General features: G+C 49.6%; 1 protein-coding gene across 6 annotated transcripts in view; it reads right to left on the bottom strand.

Moving 5' to 3' along the window:
• Positions 1-26526, bottom strand: part of GNB4 (G protein subunit beta 4) — a 1465460-nt gene that overhangs the window by 8895 nt on the left and 1430039 nt on the right. For all 6 annotated transcript variants that reach the window (XM_069618681.1, XM_069618684.1, XM_069618683.1 and 3 more), the window contains one exon: positions 17151-17367. In XM_069618681.1, the coding sequence (XP_069474782.1) occupies positions 17151-17367 (217 nt within the window). The remainder of the gene's footprint in view (positions 1-17150; positions 17368-26526) is intronic.

The following is a 26526-nucleotide window of genomic DNA, read 5'->3' as shown; positions in this document are numbered from 1 at the left end:
TCTCGCTTGTATATATTTAAATGCTGAAATCTCAAAAACGTAGCCAATTACATAGTAAAGCAAACATGAATTGTGTTGTGTTTTGGTTCGATAGCAGAATTGTCTTTTCATGTTTAATGAAAGTCCTCATTTCCTGGAGCCATTACTACCTAATGGCATACCAAGGTTATGCCACAATAGTGCAGAGAGGCAAGGACTCATGCTAAATTCTATATCTAATCTAATGGTTATTTTTATAGTGCTCTTGGCAAAGTGCTGTACATATTTATCATAATTATCACCAAACCAAAGCTGGTACTCCCTTATCAACCTCGAAATGATGAAAAGCTGAGTCGGTCGTGCCGGGATTCGAACCTGCAAACTACAGATCATGCACAGATTGCAGCAAGGAGTGCTCAACCCGCTGGGCTATCTTATTGGCTAACATTCTTCAGAGGTCGGTTAACTGAGTATCGACTGAGGTATAATAATCACAGTACCTAGATGTTGGACAAACCATTTATGAAGCACTACGTTAAGTTAAATACTTATCTGGATTATCACAGGGACAGGTTTTGCTGAGTTTATATTTCCATTACAAAGGTAACTCATTTGTTTGTTTTTAAACAGCGCTTGCACTTCCCGGAGAGTCAGGTTTTGGATGTTTTAATTGTAGTCTTGAAGATTTGGGAGCCTAGAACACCTGTGATTGGTGTAATGGCAAATCACTCATCCTTGACCAAATACTCTGTTGTCACTGACCATTTATAGTAATGTACCCCATTGACCGCAAGGTTGAATGGATTTAAACTAGAATGTGCATAGTCATCATTTTACACACCGTTTCTATAATTAGAGTGCAAGTTAAATTATAAGTGTAAACATGATCTGCCTCCGCATGATTATGCACACAGCACCAGAACTCAAAGAAAAACAATTGTGCAATACTGGTTTTCTGTCAATGGAAAAAAAAATGTGTTACAAAATTTTAATTCTCAATTGCAACTTAGTTTTCCATGGTATTAATTATACAATCCTAAAATTCTAGGAAAATAAAATATGAACAGTGATTCTGTTTGCTTCATGAGCATCGACACAGCAGAAGTGGAATGGAAAGAAACCATTCCTTTTATCAGTGTGCAGTTTCTTTTTTTTTTTTAAAGGCTTCAGAGAAATACATTCTGTTTCAGAGGTGGCTTGCAATGACATCCATTTAGATAAAAATCAAAAGAAGCCTTCTGGTTGAAGTCAAGTAAGGAACAAGTTACTTACCTGTAACTGTTGTTCTCCAGCATGGGTCTGGCATGGATTCACATGCTCATGAATATTCCCCGTCGTCAGGCTGGGAATCCTCGGTAAAGAAAAAATCAGTATCAGTTTCGTTTCTGATCTGTCTTTCCTAGTAGTAACCAATCACTGATCTCTGCGTCATACTGACCACAGCCAATGACTGCCCTCTACCTAAGCCCCGCCTCTGGCAGCCATCTTCAGATTTGGTAGCACGTGAAGTGGCAGTATGACCAAGTGAAGAGCCGCAGAGGGGTAGGCGAGAGGGTTCGCATGTGAATCCATGCCAGACCCATGCTGGAGAACAACAGTTACAGGTAAGTAACTTGTTCCTTCTCCAGCATGGGGTCTGGCATGGATTCACATGCTCATGAATATAAGATTAAATAGCAGTACACACATGCACAACCACGGGGGGTGGTAAAAGGCTCAACATTAAGCAATACAAAAAACTCAACATTAAGCATCTCTTACCTCCTCACCAGGCTCACCTGAAGCGAACAGGTTGCGCAGCACTGCTTGGCCGACCCTGGACTCCTCCCTGGAATCCCGATCGACGCACAAGAATCTCGTGAAGGTGTGCGTCGACCTCCACGTAGCAGCCCTGCAGATGTCCAGCAGGGCACACCAGATAAGAACGCCGTAGTAGCAGCGATCGCTCTGGTCGAATGGGCTCTCGGATGGCCTGGCAGCGGTCGGTTAGCCAACCGCCGGTGACAGTGCATGATGCAGCTGGAGAGCCATCTGGAAATAGAAGACTTCGAGAGAGCCTTCCCTTGATTCACAGGTCCAAAGTTCACGAACAGCTGTGATGTCCTCCGGAAACTCTTTGTGCGGTCCACGTAGAACTTCAGCTCTCTAGCCACATCCAGCGAGTGCAAAGTCCTCTTGGCCGGCGACGAAGGAGACGGGAAGAAAACAGGTAACACCAAGGGCTCGTTAAGATGGAAGTCCGACTGCACCTTGGGCACAAAGGAGGGGTGCGTCCTAAGCACCACCCTCGAGGCATGGAAAGTCAAGTACGGTGCTTTGCAGGATAGGGCCTGGATCTCTCCCACTCGTCGTGTGGAGGTAATGGCCACCAGGAACGCAGTCTTCCACGACACAAACTTCATAGGTGCGGAGTGCATCGGCTCGAATGGGGGCCCCATGAGCCTGGTCAGCACCACGTTCAGTTCCCACGCCAGGGCCAGGGCCTTCACCGGCGGTAACGAACGGAACAGTCCTTTCATAAACTCTTTTACCAGTCGATGGGACCACAGGGACGTCCGTCCTGTGGTTCTGGTATATCTGGAGATCGCCGCCAGGTGAATTTTTTTTTTTTTTTTTTAAATGAATTTTTATTAATTTTTCAAAACAACCAACAATACAAACCAAACCGCAGTGCAATTAGCAATATCACATTTAACATTCAACCATTAGTGCGCACTGCTCCCCTGATTTCCCCCCCCCTTCGCGAGCCTGTTTCCATGTCGTTTTCTGTATCTGTCACACATGAATGGGCATCGTTATCATCCGATTCTTCCGAATCCACCCCTGTCCCAAATATGCAGGATATCAGTGTCTTCCATGCCATCAGGGAGCCCAATTCCTCCTCCCAAGACATACAACTCGCCCCCTGCCACACCGTTGTTTCAGCCTCCGCCCATTTCTGCAGGTCACTCCACCACACCTCAACCCGTGGCTTGTGACATTTTTTCCAGCCCATGGCTATTCTTCGTTTGGCTAGCACATACGCTAAGTCTTTTAGTTTGCCCACATATTTCTGCTTCCGAGGTCTGGGAAACCCACCCAACAAACATGCCCAGGCGGTGTCTACAGCAAGCATGACCCCTCTCTCTCTCAACTTGCGCGCCACCTCCCTCCAGAACCCCTCAATCACTGGGCACGCCCAGAACATATGCCGCCAGATGAATCTTAATGGAGGCATGGGCTAGCCCAGCCTTTGCCAGCGATAGCAGGTACGGCAGCACTTGAGGGGCCGTAATCCGTAGGGGGTTGATCTTCTGTGCTCGGCACCAGATCGAGAACCTCTTCCACTTATGACCGTAGCATTTGAGAGTCGAGGACGCCCTGGCCTTTGCAAGAACCTCTCTGCAATCAGCCGGTATATCGTAGCCTCCAAACTCTAGCGCTGCAGGAGCCAAGCCTGCAGGTTCAGCGACGCCGGGTCGTGGTGGAAGATGGCGCCTCCTTCTGTGGAGAGAAGGTCCGCGTCCGCCGACAGCTTGATGGGAGGGGACGTTGACAAGTCCAGAAGGTCCGGGAACCAGATCTGCCTCGGCCACGCCGGTGCGACGAGGATCATCCTGCACCGGGACCTCTTGAGCTGGCTGATAAGTCGAAGCAGCAATGGCGACGGAGGGAACGCATACAGGTATAGGCCGTCCCAGGGGAACGAGAACACATCGCCCATGCTTCTCGGCTGGGGAAACCGGCTAGGGAAACCTGCTGGCGAACCTCTTGCACTTCGAGTTCGTCGCTGTTGCGAACAGGTCGATTTGGGGTTTGCCCCATCGTCGGAAGAGTTGATCCACCTGATCCTGGCGCAGTTCCCACTAGTGACACGCATGCAGCTCCCTGCTGAGCGAGTCGGCGATGGTGTTGCTTTCTCCTGCCAGGTGGAAGGGAACCAGGAACATCCCCTGGGCGACCGCCCAGTGCCACAGATCATGTGCCTCCTTGGATAGGGCTGGGGATCTGGTGCCTCCCTGCTTCCGTATGTAAAACATTGTCGTGGTGTTATCCGTGAAGATCCGCACCACCTTGCCCTTGAGCGACGGGAGGAACGATTTGAGAGCCCAGAACACGGCTCGGAGTTCCAGGACGTTGATGTGCAGGAGCCTCTCTCCTCCGGGAGCCAGAGGCCTCTTGCATGGAGATCTCCGGTGTGGGCGCCCCAACCTTCCAGGGATGCGTCCGTCGTCACCGTCTCCTGGTACGCCGGCGTCTGAAAGTCCTTGCCCGTCGTGAGGTGCGCTCGAACGCCCCACCACTGAATCACCCGCCGGAACACCCCGTTGAGAGGGACCCCGTCTTCGAAGGTGCCCGTCGCCTGTATCCAACGGGCGTCGAGAAATTCTTGAAGAGGGCGAATCCGTAGTCTGCAGAGGCGCACCAGGTAGATGCAAGAGGACATCATCCCCAGGAGGGACTTGATGGACCTCACCCTAGCCACGTCCGTGGCTAGCAGGCGCTGCACTTTGCCTAGAATGGTCTTCGTCCGTTCTTCCGACGGGGCCGCCAGGCGCCTCACTATCGAGCTTCGCTCCCAGAAACAGGGCCACCTGCGACGGCACCAGGTGGGACTTCGGGTAGTTTATGGCGAATCCCAGGTTTGTGAGTAGCTGGACGGTCCCTCGCAGTGTGTTCGACGGCGAGTTCCCTCGTCCTTGAGCGGATGAGCCAGTCGTCCAGGTAGGGGTAGACGTGAATCCCCTGTAGGCGCAGCCGCGCCGCCACTCGTGCTAGGCACTTGGTAAAGACCCTAGGGGCTGACTTCAATCCGAACGGCAGTGCTCTGAATTGGTAGTGGCGTCCCTGGACGACGAACCTGAGGAACTTTTGGTGACTTTTGAGGATGGGAACGTTGAAGTATGCATCCTCCAGGTCCAACGACGATAGAAAGTCGCCTTCCTCCAGCTGTCCCAGTACGTGCTGGAGGGTGACCATCCTGAACTTTTGTGATCTGATGTATTTGTTCAAACGACGAAGGTCCAGGATGGGGCGCCAGCTGCCCGTCTTCTTCCTGACGAGGAAGTACCTTGAGTACACCCCGGAGCCTCTTCGGGACAAGCTCGATGGCGCCTTTCCTGAGCATCGCCCGTACTTCCAACAGCAGTTGCGGGACGTGATTTTCCTTCCTGGCCACAGGTGGAACGTGAGGGCACTTCTTCAGGAATTCGATAGAGTGTCCTCTTGCCAGGGTAGCCAGCACCCAACGGTCGGTGGAGATGGACTTCCACACGCCAACGAAATTAGTCAGCCGGCCTCCCACCGGGGTGCTTCGGTGGGGGCCCCCGAGACCACGGCCGGTTCAGTCCTGCTTGGAGGTGGTGGCGTTGCCGCCCTGGCCACCTTGGCAGCGAGGCGCTCCCTGCTTGCCGCGACCCCTGTAGGCCCCCTGAGACGAGGAGCGTGCCGCCTGGCGGTAGGACGACGAGCCACCGCTGGATTCCCTTGGAGGCACCCTGTCTGCCTCCGGAGCTCCGAAATGGCCGTTGTTGCTGAAGGGCTCCTAGGGCGCGGGCCGTCTCCGTGTCAGTTTTTATGGCTTGGAGGGACTCGTCCACCGCCTTCCCGAACAAGTTGCTGCCGTCGAACGGCATGTCCAACACCCTGGTCTGGACGTCCTGACAGATGTCGGTCGCCCGGAGCCAACCCCGTCGTCGTAGGCAAACACCGTTGCCCAGCTGGCGGAACCCGGTATCGGCAATATCGGTTGCCACCGTTATGGGGTGGTCCGACGCCACCTCGCCCTCTTCCAGTATTTCCAGGGCCTCGGACCTCTTGTCGTCCGGCAGGAAGTCCAATATGGGGGCCAGCTTAAACCAGAGCTCCCTGTCGTAACGGGCCACGATCGCCAGGGCATTGGCTGCTTTGATCGTCGTCGCCGCCGACGAAATGACCCGCCGCCCCATGGCGTCCAACTTCTTTCCCTCGCCGTCCGGCGGGGAATTCGACGTCGAGGCTCCTGACCCCGCCGCTTTCTTCTTCGCCGCCGCCGAGACGACAGAGTCTGGCGTTGGCTGGGCCCTGAGGCACATGGGAGCGTTTTCGGGGACCCGGTACTTCTTCTCGTACCGGTCCCGTTTGGCTGGTGCCGTGGAGGGTTTTTGAGAACCGACAGGCCCTCCTCCCAGATGTCATCGATTAGAGGCACCGCGATGACCGTCTTCCTCTTGGCCTCCCGGCGCTGATAGAGGAAACCTTCCTTTTTCTGCTCCTCCGGGCAGAGCTGGAACAATTCGGACGCCCTGGCGATCATGGCGTGGAATGAGCCAATCTCATCGGGCGGCGAGGCCTGTGCGACGGGAGACCCGTTCCGTCGTCGTCGCCCTCAGAACCCGTCGTCGAGCCCAACGCACCGTCATCTCCCGACTCGTGGGAGGATGAGGGGGGAACTGTAGGCCTTACGGGGGCGAGCGGAGGAGAGGGTTTGGTTCTCCGTCGTTTGTTCTGAGGACTTCTCGACGGGCCAGGTTGCGGGTCCTCCGGCCTGGGCCGTGGGAATCTCGTCCTTATCTCAGAGCATAAGGACTGGATGGCAGACAAAATGGCCGCCGAGCCATCCTGAGGCCTATGATCCGGCTGCGCCGGAAGGGAAGGCCGCCCTTCCTCACCATCGTCGTCTTCCTCGATTATCTCCCGAGGATCTTCCTGACGGGATCGAACCTTCTCGAATTGGACTTCGAGGTTCCTCACGGCCTCGGTCAGTTCCTCCTCCGAGGCTGACTCCGAGCTCGAGTAGGGCACCGTGCCCCCCCCCTCGCTTCTTCCATCATGGCGGCCACGACAATGGGCTGAAAAGAGGATTCCCTCCTTGGCGGCAGGGAAACTCTAGTCCCGGAGGCAGTCTCCGCTGGCGGTCTCTCTGCCGGCTTGGCAAGAGTCGCCGCAATAGCCTCCATATAGAGGCCTTCGCCTGCTGGGTAGGGGCCTTCACCACCTTAGGTGCGTCCCGGGCCTTCTCCTTCGGGGGAGGGGCGACGCCTCGCTCCCCCTCTTCCGAGATCAGACGGGGCTTCTCCCGAAGCTTACCTGGGGTCTCGGACTTTCTCTTCCCCGAACCGGAGTGTTGGCTCGTGGCTGACGGTGCCGGGGAAGGTGCGCCCTGCCTGGCGACCGAAGAGCCCGACCTGTCGGCGCTCCCGGAGCCAGCGGACTCGCAACGCTTGGCTTGGTGTTGGGCCCCCGTCGCCGGGGCGCCCGCACAGGACTTAGAAGCCCGCTCGGACCCTTTCTTCTTCTTCTCACCCGTTGAGCCCTTCTCCAACCAGCTTGCGAGACGGGATCGACGGTCCATCATGGTCCGCTCCGACAAGTTCTTGCAGAACTGGCAGTCCTTCTCTACATGAGTCTTGTCCCCATGAAGACAGTAGAGGCATCGCGAATGTTCGTCTTCCTTAAACACATTTTGCAGCCCGCATCCAGGGCAGCTGCGAAACAGCTTGGGTCCGGGCGATGAACTCGCATCCTGGGCCATCTCGAAGTAGGCCGCGAATCTTCTGGAATCCTCCAAGAAGTTGATTCGACGGAATCTTCACCCTTGAGGGGTGTAGGAAAATCCTGCAACGGGTAGCCGTTAACGGGAGTAGAAACGGTGGAGCTTGAGGCTCGATTAACCGAAAAAATTTGAAAATTCCCCTGAAAAAGCGCGAAACACGCAGTAAAAGCTCGAGAGCTAAGCAGGAGGACTCCCAACACTTGAACGTGCGGTAAAAATCTGAAGATGGCTGCCAGAGGCGGGGCTTAGGTAGAGGGCAGTCATTGGCTGTGGTCAGTATGACGCAGAGATCAGCGATTGGTTACTACTAGGAAAGACAGATCAGAAACGAAACTGATTTTTTCTTTACCGAGGATTCCCAGCCTGACGACGGGGAATATTCATGAGCATGTGAATCCATGCCAGACCCCATGCTGGAGAACCTGACTTTGCACTGCCCTCTCTAAACCTATGTTTAAATGTACACATGAAAATAATGAAGCTTTTGTATTTACAAGATTTTCATAGGCACCTTATCTGCATTCCATGTCGTTAATCCTTCCCCTTGGCGCTCAGGAGCCGCTGCCCTCTCTCGTTATGGTCCAATACTCCCACTGTCTTTTCTTCTGGACCTCCACCCTCATGTCACCAGAGCGGGATGGCGGTTGGGGTCATCTGGCAACATGATGTCCAAGCCCTCGTCACAGGACGTAACCCTATGTTGTTTCCCCTTCCAAGTAAACAGCAGGCCAAACGGAGATGTCCACGTGTACCGAACCTTCTCCTGGATCAGGATTTTCACGACCGGCCCAATCAATCTTCTCTTAAGCAAGGTAGATTGGGCCAAGTCCTGGAAGAGTTGGATGTAGACATTATTGATCCTCAGGGAGTTAGCCGCCCATGCAGCCTTCATAATTTCCTTTTTTTGCCCATAGGAAGCAAAGGAGGCCAACATGTCCCTCGGGCAGGCCCCTCCCTCTGGGGGAACCTCCAGGAGCAGGTCTTCAAAGAACATTTGGACGGGCGCCTTGAGATCTTTATTCATTATCTCTTCGGGAATATTTTTGAGGCGGATATTCGAGCGGCACAACCTGTTCTCAAAGTATTCACATTAGAGGTCTAAATTGTGTGACAGCCGCAACAAATGTTCCAGGACCACCTCAAATATTCTGGAGTCCTCTGTGCGGTCCTGCAGTGCCCTCTCAGTGGTGTTCAACCTTTCCCCTAGCTTCATGAGCTCAACTTTAAAATAGAGCACAGTGGTCTTTAAGTCTGATCTCAAGGAAGAGAACTGCTCCTGAAACCACTGTGATCCTTGCCAGGGAGTCCGCCAGACACTATACCAAGTTTTCTTTATTGAGTGCCATGGGATCCTGTGTCGGTACCCCTGTTCCTGCCGTCACATCTGGGGGAGAGAGGCATCCAGCACCTGGTAAGGGCCTTCCGTCCCTTCTAGGGTATTCTTTGGGCATGCCAAGGTGTGCTTCCCTTAGGCATGGAGAACACTTGAATATTCCCCCCCCCCGTTCACCACCAGGGTGTCACTTCTCCCGCTTCCGACTGCCACTCCCACTGTGGCTTTTCGGGGACGGTCCAAAACCACCAGTACCCCTGAATGCTAGGAGCAGTCACGCCTGCGCACCTGCGTTTTCCTCTATGAGTGCAGCAATATTATGAGCACCATTTGTTAATGTCCCCAGCTGTTGCGCACCTCTGAGGCCCTATTTAAGTCCAGCACACTCCCCCTGATATAGGGGCACCTCTGAGGCCCTTCTGATGAAGTTCCAGCTCACTCACTGTTAATACAGGCTGGTCCCAGCACGGCCTTGCCTCAGTGTAGCCGCTCTGGCGCTCCCTTTCCTCAGCCGGTGCACCAGATCGTAGTGTTCCCCCTAGCTCTGTCTATTAAGTTGAAGGCAGTGTCTGGTATATTATATATGGGGAAGGCAGCTGCAGCCAGCAGTTTCCTGCTGAGGTCCGGAGGCCACGTCCATGTGCCGACGGCATCCACCTTTTGTAAAGTTACCAGTGCTGGCGGGCACCACCCGCAGTGCAATGGCATGCCCCCTCTAGATGGCCTGGCCAAGCCACCTCACTGCGCCTGTGCTGTTACTTCACTGTCACTTCGCAGGGGCTCGTACCTCACCACACGCTCTCAGTACCTTCACCCCCTGCCAATGTCCCCCTCGATGCGCCACTCCAGCAGGCCTCCGATGTTGGAAGCAAGGTATGGGCAGGGACCACCCAGCCAGGGTACCCAGAGGCCTCTTGCGCATCACCCGTGCCACCAGGCCATAGATGGCTTCTCCCAAATGTAGGGAATTGATCCTTTCTCGGCAGTGCCACTCTGCGTCCAGACATCCGGGCCGAGCGTCTCGTACAGCGGTGACGCTGCTGCGGGCACCCTGGAGTCACCACTCTGCAACGCTGCCCTGGGGTGCTACAGGTGGGTAGCAGCCCGCCTCCAACTGCTCAAGTCACGTCACTGGGGTGTGTCCCCCACCTCAAGGGGGGGGCTACGTTCAGACAGGGACATCCATTTGGGACAATGTTTACACGACATTGGAGAATGGATGGCATGAACAAGTCTAACATTAAATCACTCAAAAACAGAATTCTTATTTTTTGGCACAGATTAAATCAACAAAACTATCCAAATGTGTTTCCAACCTTTCATTTCTGGAAATAAATCTCTTAAAGCCAAGACCTCTGCTAAATCCTTAGATTCTCTAAATGATTCTAAACAAACTGACTGCCCATCTAAATAAGAGATTCAAGTAATTAATTATCAATTGTCACTGTTTCATAGAATTAAGGAGTTTCTTCCTTCTAATTGTTTTCCATTGTTCAATCTCTGGCTTTATCTCATGTTGATTGAGGAAATGCAATCTTGTTTGGGGTACACATGCACATGTCTACCTTAAAACCCCTAAAAATAGCCTTCCATGCTGCAGCAAATTTGACTGTTGGTTCCAGAAAAATTAGGACAGTTACACATATATTGAAATCATTTACACTGGATTCACCTCCAGTCATGTTTGCTTTTTTAATTGGGCAACTTAATGAGTAAGGCACTTTGTTCAGGCTCCCCTTATCTCACAGTAAACTTCTTCTCGTAGGAAGCAAAGAACTCTAGAAACAGATCAGCTTAAATTAATTATACCCAAAGTGAAGAAAGCTCAAACTCAAAAATGGGCTTTAGCAAACATTGCTCTGATTTGTTTAAACAGTTTACCGATATTTATTCTCATATCAGAATCCTTGTTGCAATTTATTAAAATATTGAAAACCCATGTTTTTCCTATTTACTGAATCTGAACCAGGCAAGCTGTTACCAGATTTCTTTGACTGTTTTCTTCCAGTTTGTTTTATTGTATTTTATTTGTTCATATATTTCTAGATTGTTGTATTCATTAAATGTTACAAAGTGCACCTATATATCTTTTTGTATAAGGTTAGTTACTACTCATACCATATATTTTCTTTAAATGGATTTGCCCATTAGGGTATCAACTATTAAAAGATTATTGTTTTTTTGAACAATTGGAAATCATTTTGTTTTGTTGAAATTCAATAGGTAACTTGGAATGGTTTATGTTTGCAACAGATGGTCCGTCTGGTCGGTCACTGTGCAGAGATCAAAAAGTCTAGGCATTCATCACTTTCAAGCGCTTTGGACTTGTCTTCTAGATAACTATTAAGCACTTCACCGAAGCCTGAAACTGGGAAGACATAGCAACATGCAAAGAAACATAGTCAAAAGAGGAGAGGCCATAGTTTCTTCAAATCTGAACTATCTAAGCCTCAAAGAAAACTAGAACTGTAATACTGATAACTAGAAGGATGCTTAAAAGGCTGGCTGGTCAACCACGTAGGCCCATTAGCCAACCATTGTCTGGTGCGACAAGTTTCGGATCAGCAAAACTCTGGTTCAGTGGGGAGTTCTCAAGATTGCTGCATGTCTAGCAGAAGTAGGACGAGACACTGCATGAGGTTGCCACAGCGGTGGGCAAATTATCAGTGGGCCGTTAGACAGCAAATAGTGACATTTGTGCTGACAAGAGCTCTTGATCATCATGGGAACTTTCAACATTAACTTGCCAGACAATGATGCTAGATATTTAGGGGTTCTTTAATTAAAATGGGGGCTGCAGGTGAGCCACCAAACTACGGTATTTCACTCCTCTCACAGATAAAGACAAAGTGGCCTTGAAGGTGGAATGCCAGCAGAGCCAGAGTTTAGGGCGTCTTTCCCGCTTTCCATTTTTCAGACTCCTCAGCAGACTGAAGAGAACCTCTTCAAGAATCTAAATGTGAACGGTAAAAGTCTTGCTTTTCTTTTTCTAATATTCTTGTAATTAATTCATAAATCTCAGTGAATGGAAAGGCAGATCAGGAACTTTGAATGCCCATCCTCCTTTCCCGTTTCATCACAAAATTTAGAGCAGTTCATATATACACAGAGGAGCATTCAAAATGCTGTGAAAAAACAGCTTCTGCTTAACAAAACCCCTTCAGAGAAGGTGGAAGACTGACATTTTGAGAGAAAAAAACACATTTTTGCAACCACAAAAAAGCCTAAAATAGCCGTGTTCAGTGATCCCCCCCAGGAGGAGCAGAATATAGAATGTTGCTGCTCCAGTAACTTATGGGAGACGGTCAACTACTACTTAACAGGTACACTTTAAAAACAACCAAGAAGCTCCTGCCTGTTTAATGTGCATAGAATTTAAAAAGTGCTTGTTTTTATAGATAAATTGCAAGTTACTCGCCGTAGTGACTAACGTACTCTTAGTCCATAGCCCCCTTTCCTCCATACTGTACGGGCGTCCCTTGTGAGGGACGGGAAACAGAAACTTTTTCACCAGAAAAACGCCTTTGCCTTTAAATTTAAAGGCGCAAAGGGGCGCGGCCCTGGGAGCATGGGCTCCCCGACTCCGTCCACCGGCGCCACTCCTCAGTCCCCATTGAGGCGTCGACAATATAACTATTTCCTAAGTGACACCCGTTTAATTATGGGGGAAGATGATAGGACGTATGGAGGAAAGGGGACTATAGACAGAGTATGTTAGTCACTACGGTGAGTAACTTGCAATTACTCTTACGTCCCGTCCCCTTTCCTCCATACTGTATGGGCAATTACAACTGAATGTAGCCCCAGGGTGGAGAGGTGACCCTCCTTAAGAAAACAAGTTCCTTAATACTGCCTGCTCGAATGCCACGTCTGACCTGGAGCCAGCATCCCAACAGTAGTGGCTAAAGTGGCCACCCTGCTGATGACCTGCCACGGTACATGTCTCTGGAAGGCGACCGTAGGTGCCTTGACGCTGACTGCGAGGGCCTACATGTTAACCTGAAGTGGTTTGTGTTGCCCCTCCTAGGCCTCCTTGAGGAGGCCACCATCCACCTTGCTATGGAGGCCTTGGAAGCCTGATATCCTGGCACTGAACCGCCAAAGGTGAGAAATAGAGCCTCAGATTTGCGGAAGCTCTTGGTCCTGCCCAGATAGAACTTTGACACTTGTCTAACATGAAGACAGTGCAAAACCCTCTGAGCAGGGTTCATAGGGTCTGCATACTATCTCCTCATTTAGATGGAACCCAGAGACTACCTCAGGTAAGTACGTGGGAGCATTAAGAGGACCACCCTGTCCCTGTGAAAGGTAGTGTATGGCTCGGATGACCTCAGTGCTTGGATTTTGCTGACAAAGCATGCAGACGCAAGACCCACCAAGAGGGAGGACCTAATGGTAACTAGCTTGATGTCCGCAGATGCAATTGGCCAAGAGGGTTTATGCGCCAGGCGCCCTACTATGTTGGGGTCCCACATGAGGTGCGGCCTATGGTTAGGCAGGTAAAGCCTGGTAAGGCCCGCCAAATATATTTTAGCCACCGGATTGGTGGAGAGAAAAGACTTCCTCCTCTGAGTTTCAGTAGGCCCTGATGCACGCATCTCTCTGCAGAACGAGCTGGGGTAGCCAGGTATGGCAAAAAAACCATGAATAGGAGCCCAGACCATGCTGAGAGGCTGGTACTTCCTTCACTGCCTGCCTCTCTTCGTGCAAGAGACCGTCAGCCCACTGGGTTATTGTGTCAAACTGTGGGAGGGGAGGAGAGAGGCGACGGAGGGATCAGTAGGCGGTAGCCCAAGGACACTGCGGGGAGGAACCAAGGGTCCACAAACCTTCTGCGCCAGCATGGGCTTGCGTCTGGCTATATGTCTTAGGGGTGCCCTAATGAGGAAGGATAAGGATTCAGCAGTCAGGGGACTGTTCCTCCTTCTACAAAGTTCCTAATCCGCAGCGGAACGGAACAGGTCACCCCCCCCCCCCAACACTCCTCTGAAGGGAAGGTCTAGTATGCGTTCCTGGGCGTCCGGGTTGAAACTGGTTGCCCGTAGACCCAGTCTTCTTGCCAGTAGCGGTGCAATCGGCACGGCCTCAGGGGTCAATGTGCGCCACTATGGACGCCATTATGTGCATTTTGTGCTTGAAGACGGAACTTTGTCCAGCTTTTCCCCTATCCTACTTCTACCCTAAAGGCTAGCAGCACCTTTTTTGGGTTTAGCACTTTAGAATAATGAAGTGCTGCAGTGAATGCTAAAAAGAAAGTGACGGATCAAAAAACTCCCTCCTGAAGAAAGTTCTCAAGAAATTATATGAACTGAAACATGTCGAGGCATACTACCAGTGATTAGATCTACTGGTCTATGTATTTGGGTCGTCATTGACCGATATTTCTCCTCTCCTGTATATACTACATTAATGTGTTAATAGGAGCTGTGTACCCAGTCCATTGAACGACTAGAGATGAATTGTTACACTTTAATTGTGAGCATTTAGCTTGGTGTCGCTTGCACTTTATTTTTTACTTGGTTTTAATATGTGTATGTTTTTTATGATGTTTTTTTACTAATACAATTTGTATTTTGTGATATTTAGTTTTCTGCTGATTACTTTTTCTCTACCTTGTGCTTTTGTATTTTGGCACCAATCTCCTGCCAGTATGACTGCAGAAAACCTTGCGGAAACGTAAGCTGCAATTGCATAAGAAATTCTGATGAGGGGTAGGCTGGAAGGATTCGATGTGGAATACTTTGGAGGAAAATCCTATCGAAAGAACGTTACCAGATAAGGTAAGTAACTTGTTCTTCGAGGGGATTGTGTCCTCCGACGTATTCCACATCTATGACAGACTCCCAAAGCAGTAGCAATTAATGGAGGTGGGAAAATAATTTACAATTTATAATTTTAGAATGCCCAATCAAATTGCTGAATAAAGGACTGCCTTACCAAAGGCCAAATCCTGCCCATGCATGGAGTCCAAGGAATAGTGTCTCACAAAAGTATGGACAGAGGCCCATGTGGCTGCTTCGCAAATATTGCGAATCGGAACACCCCTCTGTAGAGCAGTGGAGGCAGCCACAGCCCTAGTAAAGTGACCCCGTAAGCCTACTGGAGGGTCCTTTCCCGCCAAACGGTAACACTCTGAGATCGTCAAAATGATCCATCTAGACAAAGTCTGTTTGGAAACAGCCTGACTCAAGCACCTTCCAGCATACCCAACAAAGAGCTGATCGTCCTCTCTGACCAAGGACATCCGTGAGAGATACAAACTCAAAGCTCTTCTAGGATCCAACCTATGGAGCCTCTCCTCTTCCTTACCAGGATGTGGAGGAGGATAAAACGCCAGAAGAATCACCTTCTGGCTCAAATGGAATTCCGTCACAAACTTCGGAAGAAAAGAAGGCCGCACCCGCAGGACAACCCTGTCCTTATGTAACACAGTAAAGGGTGGCTTGGCGGAAAGTGCCTGCAACTCATTCACTCTGCGTGCGGAAGTAACCAACTAAAAATACATTTTTCAAATTGATGTGGAGTCTGGACTCCGATGGAGACCAACGACCGCTGGCTGTCAACTCGTTGGCATGAGCTCCCCAACCTGTGAGGGAAGCCTCCATAACGATCGTCACCTCCGGCCAGGGTTGCCAAAATGGAGCACCCTTCATCAGATTGCTTTCGATGGCCCACCGCAGAAGATTCTGGGCGAGGGCGGAATCTGAACGGGATTCGACATCCTGCCAGAGAACTGCGACCACTGCATCTTGAGAGCCCACTGCAGAGATCTCATCAGCAACCTCATGAACTTGAACGCCGGGAGACTCTGGGCACGTTGAAATTTGTCCACCATCAGCAGAATGTGATGAACCCTCACCTGCTAAGGCGAACACTGCCCCAGGGATGTGTCGAGCCCTGCTCCGATGTATTGGAGCCACTCTGTAGGTGTCAAACGGGACTTCTTTAAATTGAGGGAGAAGCCCAGCTTGTGAAGAGAGTGGCAGGTGACGGACAGATGATCTAGGGCTTGCTCGGGAGAACACACCCTGATCAACCAATCGTCCAGGTAGGGGTAGACGTGAATCCCCCCCTTTCCTGAGATACGCTGCCACCACCACCACCATCAGCTTGGTGAAGACCCTCGGGCGTAGCTTCTGGTTCGCTGCAGCCAAGAGGGCGTTTGCGTTGGCTTGCCGCAGGTGGAGTCCTGAGATGTAGTAACAGCACTTTCCCCCTAAGGACTTTCTCCTCCTTGAAGAGGGAACTGGAGGTGGCTCCCGTGGGGGAAGACCACGATTTAACATACCGAAGCCAAACCCAGGAGCGCTGATGAATTTGGCCGTTCCCGTCGACGCAGAAAAGGGGACAGAGGAGTGGCGCCGGTGGGCGGAGTCAGGGGAGCCCATGCTCCCAGGGACGCACCCCTGCACGCCTCTAAATTTAAAGGGGAAGGTTTTTTCTGGTGAAAAAAGTTCTGTCTCCCGTCCCTCGCAAGGGACGCCCAAACAGTATGGAGGAAAGGGAACGGGACGTAAGAGTATTATATATTTAAAATGAGCTCCTCAATTTTGCTAAACCAAGAGGGAATCCTAGTGATAATGAATTGTGAGGAACATCACATGATGAAGAAGCTGGAAACATAACAGGAAAAGCATTAAAACAGTTTTAAAAAAAACTGCTGACAAACCCTCTCAGGCAGTGTGCCAATACAATTTCAGGTTCTTTAGCTATAGCACTTAATGAAAGAGGACTCCTGCTTCAGTACTATAACAAAAGTTATTACTTTATTATTGGTACTCATATCGACCTCGAAATGATGAAGGGCCGATTTAGCCTTGCCAGGCATTTTAACTTTAAGTACAGGCTTGCCCAGTACCAGAGGCAAGTGCTTTAACCCAATCTATTCATTTCAACATTGCGGACAGAAAAATTAACTGAAAGTAAGGAGTGTAGTTGGATGGAGTCATCCATGATCTGGCACCTTAGGGAGATCACTTCTTTACATTCCAAAGCCATCTGCGGTCACAAGTTTAGGGTTGAATGGGAAGGAAAACATAAAATAGAGGTGTCCAGCGATAAAGCCGTCTGGGAATGGCTGCAAGGGGGGCAACATTTCCCAAAATATTCACCCTCAGTAAAATCAAACACTTTTTCTCCAAATATTCTAGGATTGGAGTTCCTAAAATAAAATTATACCCCACCTAGAATATTTGGGGAAAGTATTTTAGGGGTCAGGAAAAAAAAGGCACCTCGCTAGTAACTTTTTCCAGGAAACATTACCACATGGAACCAAAATGGACTATAAAACAACTGTTAGCATGCTATCGAACAGCAGAAACTCACCTGCCCTTTCACCCTTCAAAGTGTCCCATACATTACAGTTGAAATCATCATAACCAGCTAACAAAAGGCGTCCACTTTTGGAAAAGGCTACTGAAGTGATGCCACAGATGATATTGTCATGAGAGTACATCATTAACTCCTGGTCTGCACGAAGGTCAAACAATCGACAAGTGGCATCATCGGATCCAGTAGCAAATGCGTGTCCATTGGGGAAGAACTGAAAAAGAATAAAGATGCAATGTGTTACAAGAACATTTGTGTGTGCATAGACCACAAGTATATGCATTGCTATTGTGTGACAAGAGGCTATCAAAAAGGAACAAGTTGTGCTGTATATGTCACACTACATTGTGAAATTTGGAGATTAATTTAGGGGAGAACCTAGGGTGAGTATGTAAAACCAGCTTGTCCTGGTGTACAACAAAGAAAGAGTCCTGCACTGATAATGCTTGCATTTCACTAACTCTTCTTATGGAAGTGATAGCCACTAAGAAGGCAGTCCTGTAAGTCAGTGGTTTGAGACTAGACTTGTGCATCGGCTCAAAAGGAGGTCCCAGGAGCTTGGAGAGTACAACACTGAGATCCCATCCTGGTGGCGGGTTTGAAATTGGAGGGTGCAGTCTTTTTAATCCCTCCATGAAAGCTTTAATGACGGGTACCTTCCACCAGGAGACTTTACTGTGGGAAATGGTATAGGCAGATAAGGACGCCAGGTGGACCTTCAAAGAGTTGCATACTAACCCCGAATCTAGCAAGTGGAGCATATAAATTAAAATGTGTGAAGGAGTAAATTCTATGGGACAAATCTGTTTCAACTGGCACCAAATTACAAATCTCCCCAAATTACAAATCTCCTCCAAATAACAGTGCCTAGTGTTAGGCTTTCTTGTTTCTTTTAGGATATCCATACATCTCTGTGGCATATTAAGATTCCCAAACTCTATGACTTCAGGAGCCATAGCGGCAAGTTCATTGAGTGAGTTTGAGGGTGCACTGTTAGCCCCCCGTACTGAGTGAGCAGATTGTAAGGGCACAGGAGTTTGCTGGGAACGTACATCGCCAGCTTGCGCTGTGAAAGCAAAAGGAAATATCGAGGCTGAGTACCACAAAAGGAAATACACCCAACGCGGGTTTACAAAGATACACAGTTCTTTATTCTACAACTGAACAGTTTTCAAAGAAACAAAGTATCAGATAGCTATCAGGCCCTCAGTACATCACAGCGAACACCAGCCCGTTCGGTGTGAGAAGTGAGTGGGACTGTACATCAGAATGTTCGCTCTTTTATATAATTCTTAACATGATGTCCAGCCCATTTGCAGGTTAACCATTTCCCGGGCTAGGGGTTCATGCCAGGTTCGCTTCTAATTTATTCATCTATAGGCTTATGGATTATTCCTAGTATATTCACAAATAGGTCACAATGGCAACAGTGTATTCTTAGGCTTTAACATTAAGCCTTCGTACATGTTTTATACAATGTAGTCAAACAAGTGTTCACATTCAGTATTTAAACAGCATTGTGCTTAATTTATGCTCGCGGATCCGTTTAGTTGGTGCAGGTAATCCTTGATCTACAGGTCAACGAAGGACAAGGTCTCATTACATGACCCTAACATTTGGCCTGTGGGCAGTTTAAGCATTAACTTGCATGCAGAGGTCAAGACGGCTATGTTACAAACAGAACACTGTCCACCATTTTAGAACACAGGGTGACTTTGGAGTGAAAAGCAAAATGGCGGATGAACCTAAAATGGCGGCTAGATCGAACTAAGGTCAGAACCTTGCAACGCGGATTTCCTCGCAGAGCGACTGGGCTTAGGCCAATATATACAATAAAGGAGGCACAATATGATTTTTCCGTTCAACAGCGCAGATGTGGAAACCAGGGCTGCCTTGCCCACATATGAGCAACTAGGATCAGCGTCATGTGTTCCTTGTGGATTTTGTTCACCACCTTCCTCATGAGAGGTGTTGGGGGGGGGGGGGGAAGCGTATGCAAATTTCCCTGATCAGTTCCTCCATAGGGCGTTCCCCTGGTAGCCTGGTTGGGGGAACCTGGACGCGAAGTCTGGGCGCTGCTCGTTTTTGCTTGTAGCGAACAAGTCTATTGTGGGTGAAACCCCACTGAGAGAAGAGATGTTCTATGACCTCTGCGTGGCGTTGCCACTCGTGTTCCTTGGTAGGGGATCTCTGCTCAATGAGTCTGCGAGAGAGTGGAGTTCCCTAGAACATGCTGTGATGATAGGAACATTTTCCGTTTGAGCGCCCATTTCCAAATGTGCTGCTTAAGCCTGGACAGATTTGGAGAACGTGTGCCCCCTGTTTGTTGATGTAAAACATATCCGTAGTGCTGTCTGTCAGGACTTGCAGATTGGTTCGATAAGTGGGAATCAAATGCCTGAAGGGCCTCGAGTACGGCCAGAAGTTCCAGCAGATTGATGTGGTTCTGAGCTGCCATGCGAGACCACAGCCCCAGCTGTGTGGTGAAGGTAGTGAGCACCTCCACCCCGCGACAGAGGCGTCTTGTGACATTCGCCTGTATTTCTGGATCGTAGAAGGGTTTCCCCTTCAGTAGATTGTCTCTTGTCCACCAGCGAAGATTGCGTACCAGTGTTGCCGAAATGACCACTAGATCGTCCCACTGACCAATTGTCAGACCACTGTTTCACCAACCACTCCTGCATGTGTCGCATGTGCAGTCGCGCGTGAGGAACCAGGTAAATGCAAGATGCCATCATGTCTAGCAAGCGCATAGACTTGACACCCTTATCTGGTGGCCGGACTGATAATGTGGTATTTGCATTAACATATTGGACCTCCTGGGTCTCAATTTGGAAGTGCTCTGCTGCCCTGGCTAGCACCTCATTGAGGAGGGGCTGGTAATCAATAGGCGAGTCAGTGACCTGGGGGGTCCTAATCGACAGGTGAGTCCATAGGATACATATTTGCCTCTGGGTCGTCGTCTGTGTCTTCATCTCCCCCAAAATACGGCTCTGCGGCATCATCCTCAAAATGAGGGTCTGCTGCCTCTATAATAGACAGGTCTTCGCGGTTCGAGTCATAGAGATCCACGACTGTGCTACGCACTGGAATCTTCGTGCAAGACCTTTTAGCAGGGTGCTGTACAGGTTGAGCAGGGATTTGTGACCCAGAGGGTGCTGTGGTGGAGGGGCGTGGAGTGGAAACCCTGGAAATAGGCAGCGTCTTTTTCATAGAAGTTGGCCATGAAGGACATTCTCCTCATGACCCTGTCTATGTCTTCTGCTGATCACTGTGCCAACCTCGGGATGACCAAAGGTTGAGAAGGGAGGCCTAGATCTTCATCTGTAGGGGGAAGTAACCTAGGTTCTTTGGGCCCAGCCTCTAGAGGTTTATCTTTATGAGGGGTGGGCCTAGCTTCTTGAGATTTCTCCATGTGAGGGGTCTCATCTCTATGAGGGTTTTCTTTCCCTATGAGGGCTCTTAGACAACTTTTTGGACTCTCTCCCTCACCTGGCCCCCTGAGGCGTGTTTTTCTGACTGTTTGGGCCTAATACCTGGCTTGACGCAGCGCGTCAAGTTTCGGGTGTGGGCTGAACCGGGGCCTCATCTGGGGACGATCAGCCGCCGGTGGGAGTTTTATGTGCGACGGCTGTGCCATGCTTCGACAGTCGGGACCTGTCAAGGGGCGATCTCTAACGAGAGTGCCCAGAGGACAAAGACTCAACTGACCTTTCCCTGGACATCATGTGTTGGCGATCGCTCAACCCATGTGTCGAGCCTCGGCCTAGGGTGGTGTGCTTAGAGGTGGGTAGAATGTTAGTGCTTCCGCCGCTGAGTGTTGTCCCCATAACAAGGCCGCCGGCCTGTCCTCCGGGGTCGGGGGCCTGTGCTTGGGTAGCTAAAGCTACCCAGTCGACCTCGCCGTCCGAAAGGCCGGCGTTGCTGCAGTCACTGAAAGCACCTTCTACGTCCATGGCCTAGAGCTGCTTGGCGTAGTGGGCCCCTGCGTTTGGTAGATCGGTCCTTAAAGATCTTGGGCTTGAAGAGCCTACACGCTCGACAAGACGCTTCGACGTAGTCTCTTGAGAGACACAAGTTACAGACTAAATGTTTATCGACCCAGGGAAACTTGCTATTGCACTTGGGGCAGAATTTAAAGGGGGACTTGTCCATAACGATAGGGTAAGGCAGCTGGACAAATGTAGTACAAGAAAAGGGGTCGAAACATCCTAAAATGATCTCCCCGCTCTCTCGCTACTGTGCGGGCCGAAGCCTGGTGTGGCCTTCCATGGCCAAAACGATCCGTTGCAGAAGTCTTCCGACGGTCGTTTTTCCTTTTCTTCACCGGCGTGTTGATTCGACAGTCGGTGATATAAAGGATAGAAAGAATGAACTATCGTTAATTGAAAATGAATAATCGCTATATGCCGGAAGAGGAACTCCGCTAAACACGTCCATCTAGAATGCGGAAAAAAACAATCTGAGGGACCTTGACGCGCGAGGGATCATGGGTACAGTGGACGTCACACTAGGGATAGTATTACTGGCATGCCCTGTCGACGTCTCTTTTCGAGTTTCGAAAACAACTGTAATACTCTGCAGCTTCCACTAGATGTCGGCCTATGCACAGCATGTGAATCTAAGCAGATAAAAGCATCAGAAATACGATTGCGTATTATATATATATATATATATATATATATATATATATATATATATATATATATATGACAATGCATTACTTACCGTAAAAGCATTTCTGATGGTTGTATCTGCTTAGATTCACATGCTGTGCATAGGTCCGACATCCAGTGGTCACTGCGGAGTATTGCATTTTGTTTTTCGTAGTCGAAAAGGGGACGTCGACAAGGCGTGTCTGTAACACTATCCCTATAGTGACGTGCGTTGTACCCACAATCCCTCACGCGTCGAGGTCCCTCTGTTTGTATTTTTCTGCCCTGAGGGAGCCTTATAGACGTGAGTGAGTACAGAAAAGAGAGATATAAAGGAAGTCTACGTTCCTTCCATCCGAGCGGGGAGGAAGGGTGGGCGCATGTGAATCTAAGCAGATACAACCATCAGAAATGCTTTTACGGTAAGTAATGCATTGTCTTCTGATGTTTGTTAATCTGCTTAGAATCACATGCTGTGCATAGACTAGCGAGCAGTACCCGGAGTTGGCGGTGGGTTATGAGAAGGAACAGTAGAGAAAAGATGTCTTAATACTGCCTGTCCCACCTGGGAGTCAGATCTAGAGTGTGCATCTAGACAGTAGTGTTTTGTAAAGGTGTGCACAGAACTCCAGGTAGCCGCTTTGCAGATGGACTCAAGGGGAACATTTGCAATGAATGCTATGGAAGCCCCAGTGCCTCGAGTGGAATGTGCTCTTGGCTTGAAGGGTAGTTCTCTCTTAGCAAGAGTGTAACAGAGAGTGATGCATTGAACAATCCATCTAGATATAGTGGATTTTGAGACCGCATCTCCTTCTCTTCCTGCTGCCACCGAGACAAAGAACTGATTAGTCTTTCTCAGTGGTCTGGTTCTTTCCATGTAGAACATGACAGCTCTGCGTACATCTAGTGTATGCAGACTTTTTTCTCCCGAGCTGGAAGGGTTTTGAAAGAACGTTGGTAGTTCTATAGTTTGGTTTACATGAAATTTCGAGATGAATTTAGGTGCAAACCTTGGGTGTGTGCGTAGAACCACTTTATTTTTGTGAACTGTTACAAAGGGGTCTAGTACAGAAAGAGCCTGTAGTTCACTTACTCTCCTAATGGAGGTGATAGCTATTAGGAAAGCAGTCTTAAGGGTGATATCTTTAAGAGTTGCCTTGTGCATGGGTTCGAAGGGAGGGCCCATGAGTCTGGAAAGTACCACATTTAAGTCCCATCCGGGAGCTGGGTTAGCTATCGGAGGGTGTATCCTTTTTACCCCCTCCATGAAGGCTTTGATAACTGGTATCTTCCACCACGACACTTTAAGTTGGGAAGTGGTGTATGCAGAAAGTGCCGCTAGGTGGACTTTAATGGAATTGAATACTAAACCTGAATCCAGTAAATGGGTCAAGTATAGAATAATGTCAGTAGGAGAGCAGTCAACTGGGTTGATGCTAGTACCTCTACACCAGATAACGAATCTTTTCCATTTGCTAGAATAGCAGTGTCGAGTATTAGGTTTTCTGGCTTCCCTGAGGATGTCCATACATCTCTGTGGGAGTTGTAAATGTCCAAATTCTATGATCTCAGGAGCCAGGCTGCTAAGTTCATGGTCTGAGGGCATGGATGCAGTGTCCTGCCCTTGTCTTGTGACAGCATGTTGTACGGGCAGGGAAGTTTCACTGGAGGAGATAGGGACATCTCCATCAAGTGAGCGAACCAAGGTTGCCGTGCCCACATTGGGGCCACTAGTATCATGGTAACCTGCTCCTGGTGCATCTTGTGCACCACTTTGTTGAGAAGGGGAGTCGGGGGAAAGGCGTAAACAAATTTCCCTGACCATTGAATCAACAGACCGTTCCCCTTGGACTGGTTCTGGGGGTACCTGGAGGCGTAACTTTGGCATTGTGAGTTCTCCAGGGTTGCGAACAGGTCTATTTCCGAGAATCCCCATTGCGTGAAGATGTCTAAGACGATGTCTTCGTGCAATTGCCATTCGTACTCTTCGGGCAGGGGGAAGTCTCTGCTGAGTTTGTCTGCTAGCAGATTGAGTTCCCCTGGTACATGTTGTGCTAGTAGGAACATGTTGTGTTTGAGAGCCCACTTCCATATATTCTGGGACAGCTTGGACAGTCCTGGAGAGTGAGTGCCCCCTTGCTTGTTGAGGTAGTACATGGCTGTGGTGCTGTCTGTGAGGACCATCACTGTCTTTCCTTGTAAGTGTTCCTGAAAGGCTTTCAGTGCTTTGAACACCGCTAGTAGTTCCAGCAGGTTTATATGCTTGGATGCTAAACTCGGAGTCCACACTCCGTGTGCCGTTTGATGGGATAGGTGAGCCCCCCATCCTGTAAGGGATGCGTCTGTGGTTAGAGTGGCTTCCACTGCGGGTGTGGCAAAAGTTTTCCCTAATAACAGGTTTTCTTTTGTCCACCACCGTAGCGAGAGAACCGAGGCCTGCGAGACCACCACTAGATCGTCCCATTGTCCGCTGGCCTGACACCACTGGCTGTAGAGCCACTCTTGCATTGGGCGCATGCGCAGGCGCGCGTGAGGTACCAAATAAATACATGACGCCATCATCCCTAGCAAGCGCATTGCTTTGCGTACCGTCACCTCTCGGCCTGCTACATAATGGGGAATTTGAAACAGCATGTTTTGGACCCTCTCGTTGGAGGGGAATACGAGGCCGTCCCTTGTTCGAATTAGAGCCCCTAGGAATTGTTTGGTTTGGCTGGGGTCTAAGCTGGACTTCTTTTCGTTGATGGAGAAGCCCAGTTGGGACAAAAGGTCTACGGTCTTTTGGGTATTGGAGAAGCATGTTTCGTAAGAATCCCCTGTTATGAGCCAGTCGTCGAGGTAAGGGTATACCGGGATGGATAATCTGCGCAGGTGGGCCGCTGCCACTGCCAGTACTTTCGTGAATACCCTTGGTGCAGATGCTATCCCGAAGGGTAGTACTCTGAACTGGTAGTGTTTGTCCTCTATTTTGAACCTGAGGTATTTTCTGTGCGATGGCAACATTAAAATATGAAAGTATGCATCTTTCATGTCCAGTGTTGTCATGTAATCCCCTTGTGATAACAGTGGGATTACCTCCTGTAAGGTCACCATACGAAACTTTTGGGGTTTGACAAATATGTTCGCTGGGCGCAGATCTAATACAGGGCGCATGGTTAAGTCCTTTTTGGGTACAAGGAAGTACACTGAATAAATACCTTCTGTTACCTGTGATAGGGGGACGGGCTCTATAGCTTCTTTCTTCAGTAGTTCTTCCACTTCTTGAAGAAGAATGGAGAGGTGTTGCGGTGTCATGCGCCGGTTCCGTGGGGGTTTGTACTTCGGGGAACCGTTGAACTCGATGCAGTATCCGTGGGCTATGGTGGATAATACCCAACGGTCTGACGTGATTCCCTCCCATGCTGAAAGGAACGATGTTAGCCGGCCCCCGACCGGTGATGCATGGGAGGGGACCCGAATTTTCGGGTCATTTGCTGGTATTGGGCGTGGAACCTCTGGGGCTGGAGCCACGACCTCTTCCTTTGCCACGGCGTTGGCCTCTTTGACTAAACTGGGTGTTACCCTGGTTGGTGGGCCAGTTGGAGCCAGAGTAATATTGTTGCTGTTGGTTCTGCTGCTGTCTTTGGCCACGAAAGGAGCGTTTATTACCATAGCCTCGCCTGTTAGGGGGCCTAGAAATTTGATCAAGAGTTTTGATGGTATCAAACTCTTTTTTAGCATGTTCTAGGGCCTCATCTACTGCTTTCCCAAACAGATGCGTCTGTTCAATGGGTTTATTTATGAGGGAGGCTTGGGTTTCGGGCTTAAAACCTGAATTGCGTAGCCAAACGTGGCGCTTGAGAAGTATTCCCTGAACTAGGGAGCGGCCAGCCGTCTCAGCTGCATCTAGGGAGTTTTTAACGATGCCCTGGTTTACCAGTGTGCCCTCTGATATTATAGCTAGCAGGCGAGAACGCAGAGGTTCAGGTGCTTCCTCTGCTTCGCTGCGCAGCTTGTTCCACTGTGCATCTGCGTAGCTAGCTAAAAGTGAGTTGTTATTAGCAATTCTAGTGGAGAAGGCGGCGGAGGTCGTGATTCTCTTCCCCAGTGCGTAGAGTTTTTTGCCTTCTTTGTCTGGAGGTGCTTCACTAGTGGATAGTGGCACCCCTGCTCTTTTTCTTGTGTTGGTAACCACAAGGGAGTCTGGAATAGAGTGTCCTCTGATGTATAAAGGGTCAGAGGATGAAGGGCTGAAGAGCTTTTCTATTCTAGGGTTGACCCCTCTTACTAGAGCTGGGTTAGTAAGGGAAGGAGAAATTCTTCTTTTAATAGAAGCCAGGAGAGGAATAGATTGGCTAACAGGGGCTTTTTCTTTGATGACTTTTTCTACAAAGTCGATGTCTGGAAGAGTTTCCCCTGTATCAATCTCAAAATGCGCTGCTGCCTTGCGCAATAGTGCATTGAGGGAAGGTTGGTCATCTATGGGAGAGGAGTTCCCGTGTGAATCCTTGAGAGGAGAAGGGAGAAAGGCATCAGGGTCTGAATGTACTGATGGGGATTGCCAAGGCTGCACTGACGGTGAATGCCAGGGCTGCGAGGTAGCTGTATCCTCTTCAAACCCTGTAGGAGTGGTGTAAGGATCTTCTTCGAAGCCCTCTTCCTCAAGTTCTACCTCTTCTTCTCCACCCAAACACTCCTCATCTTCTTGGAGGTATTGCTCCTCCTCAGTGAGGTCAACC

Source organism: Ambystoma mexicanum, chromosome 10 (assembly GCF_040938575.1).
Source record: "Ambystoma mexicanum isolate Mex_15411 chromosome 10, UKY_AmexF1_1, whole genome shotgun sequence".
NCBI lineage: Eukaryota > Metazoa > Chordata > Amphibia > Caudata > Ambystomatidae > Ambystoma > Ambystoma mexicanum.
This window is presented reverse-complemented; position numbering and strand designations above follow the sequence as displayed.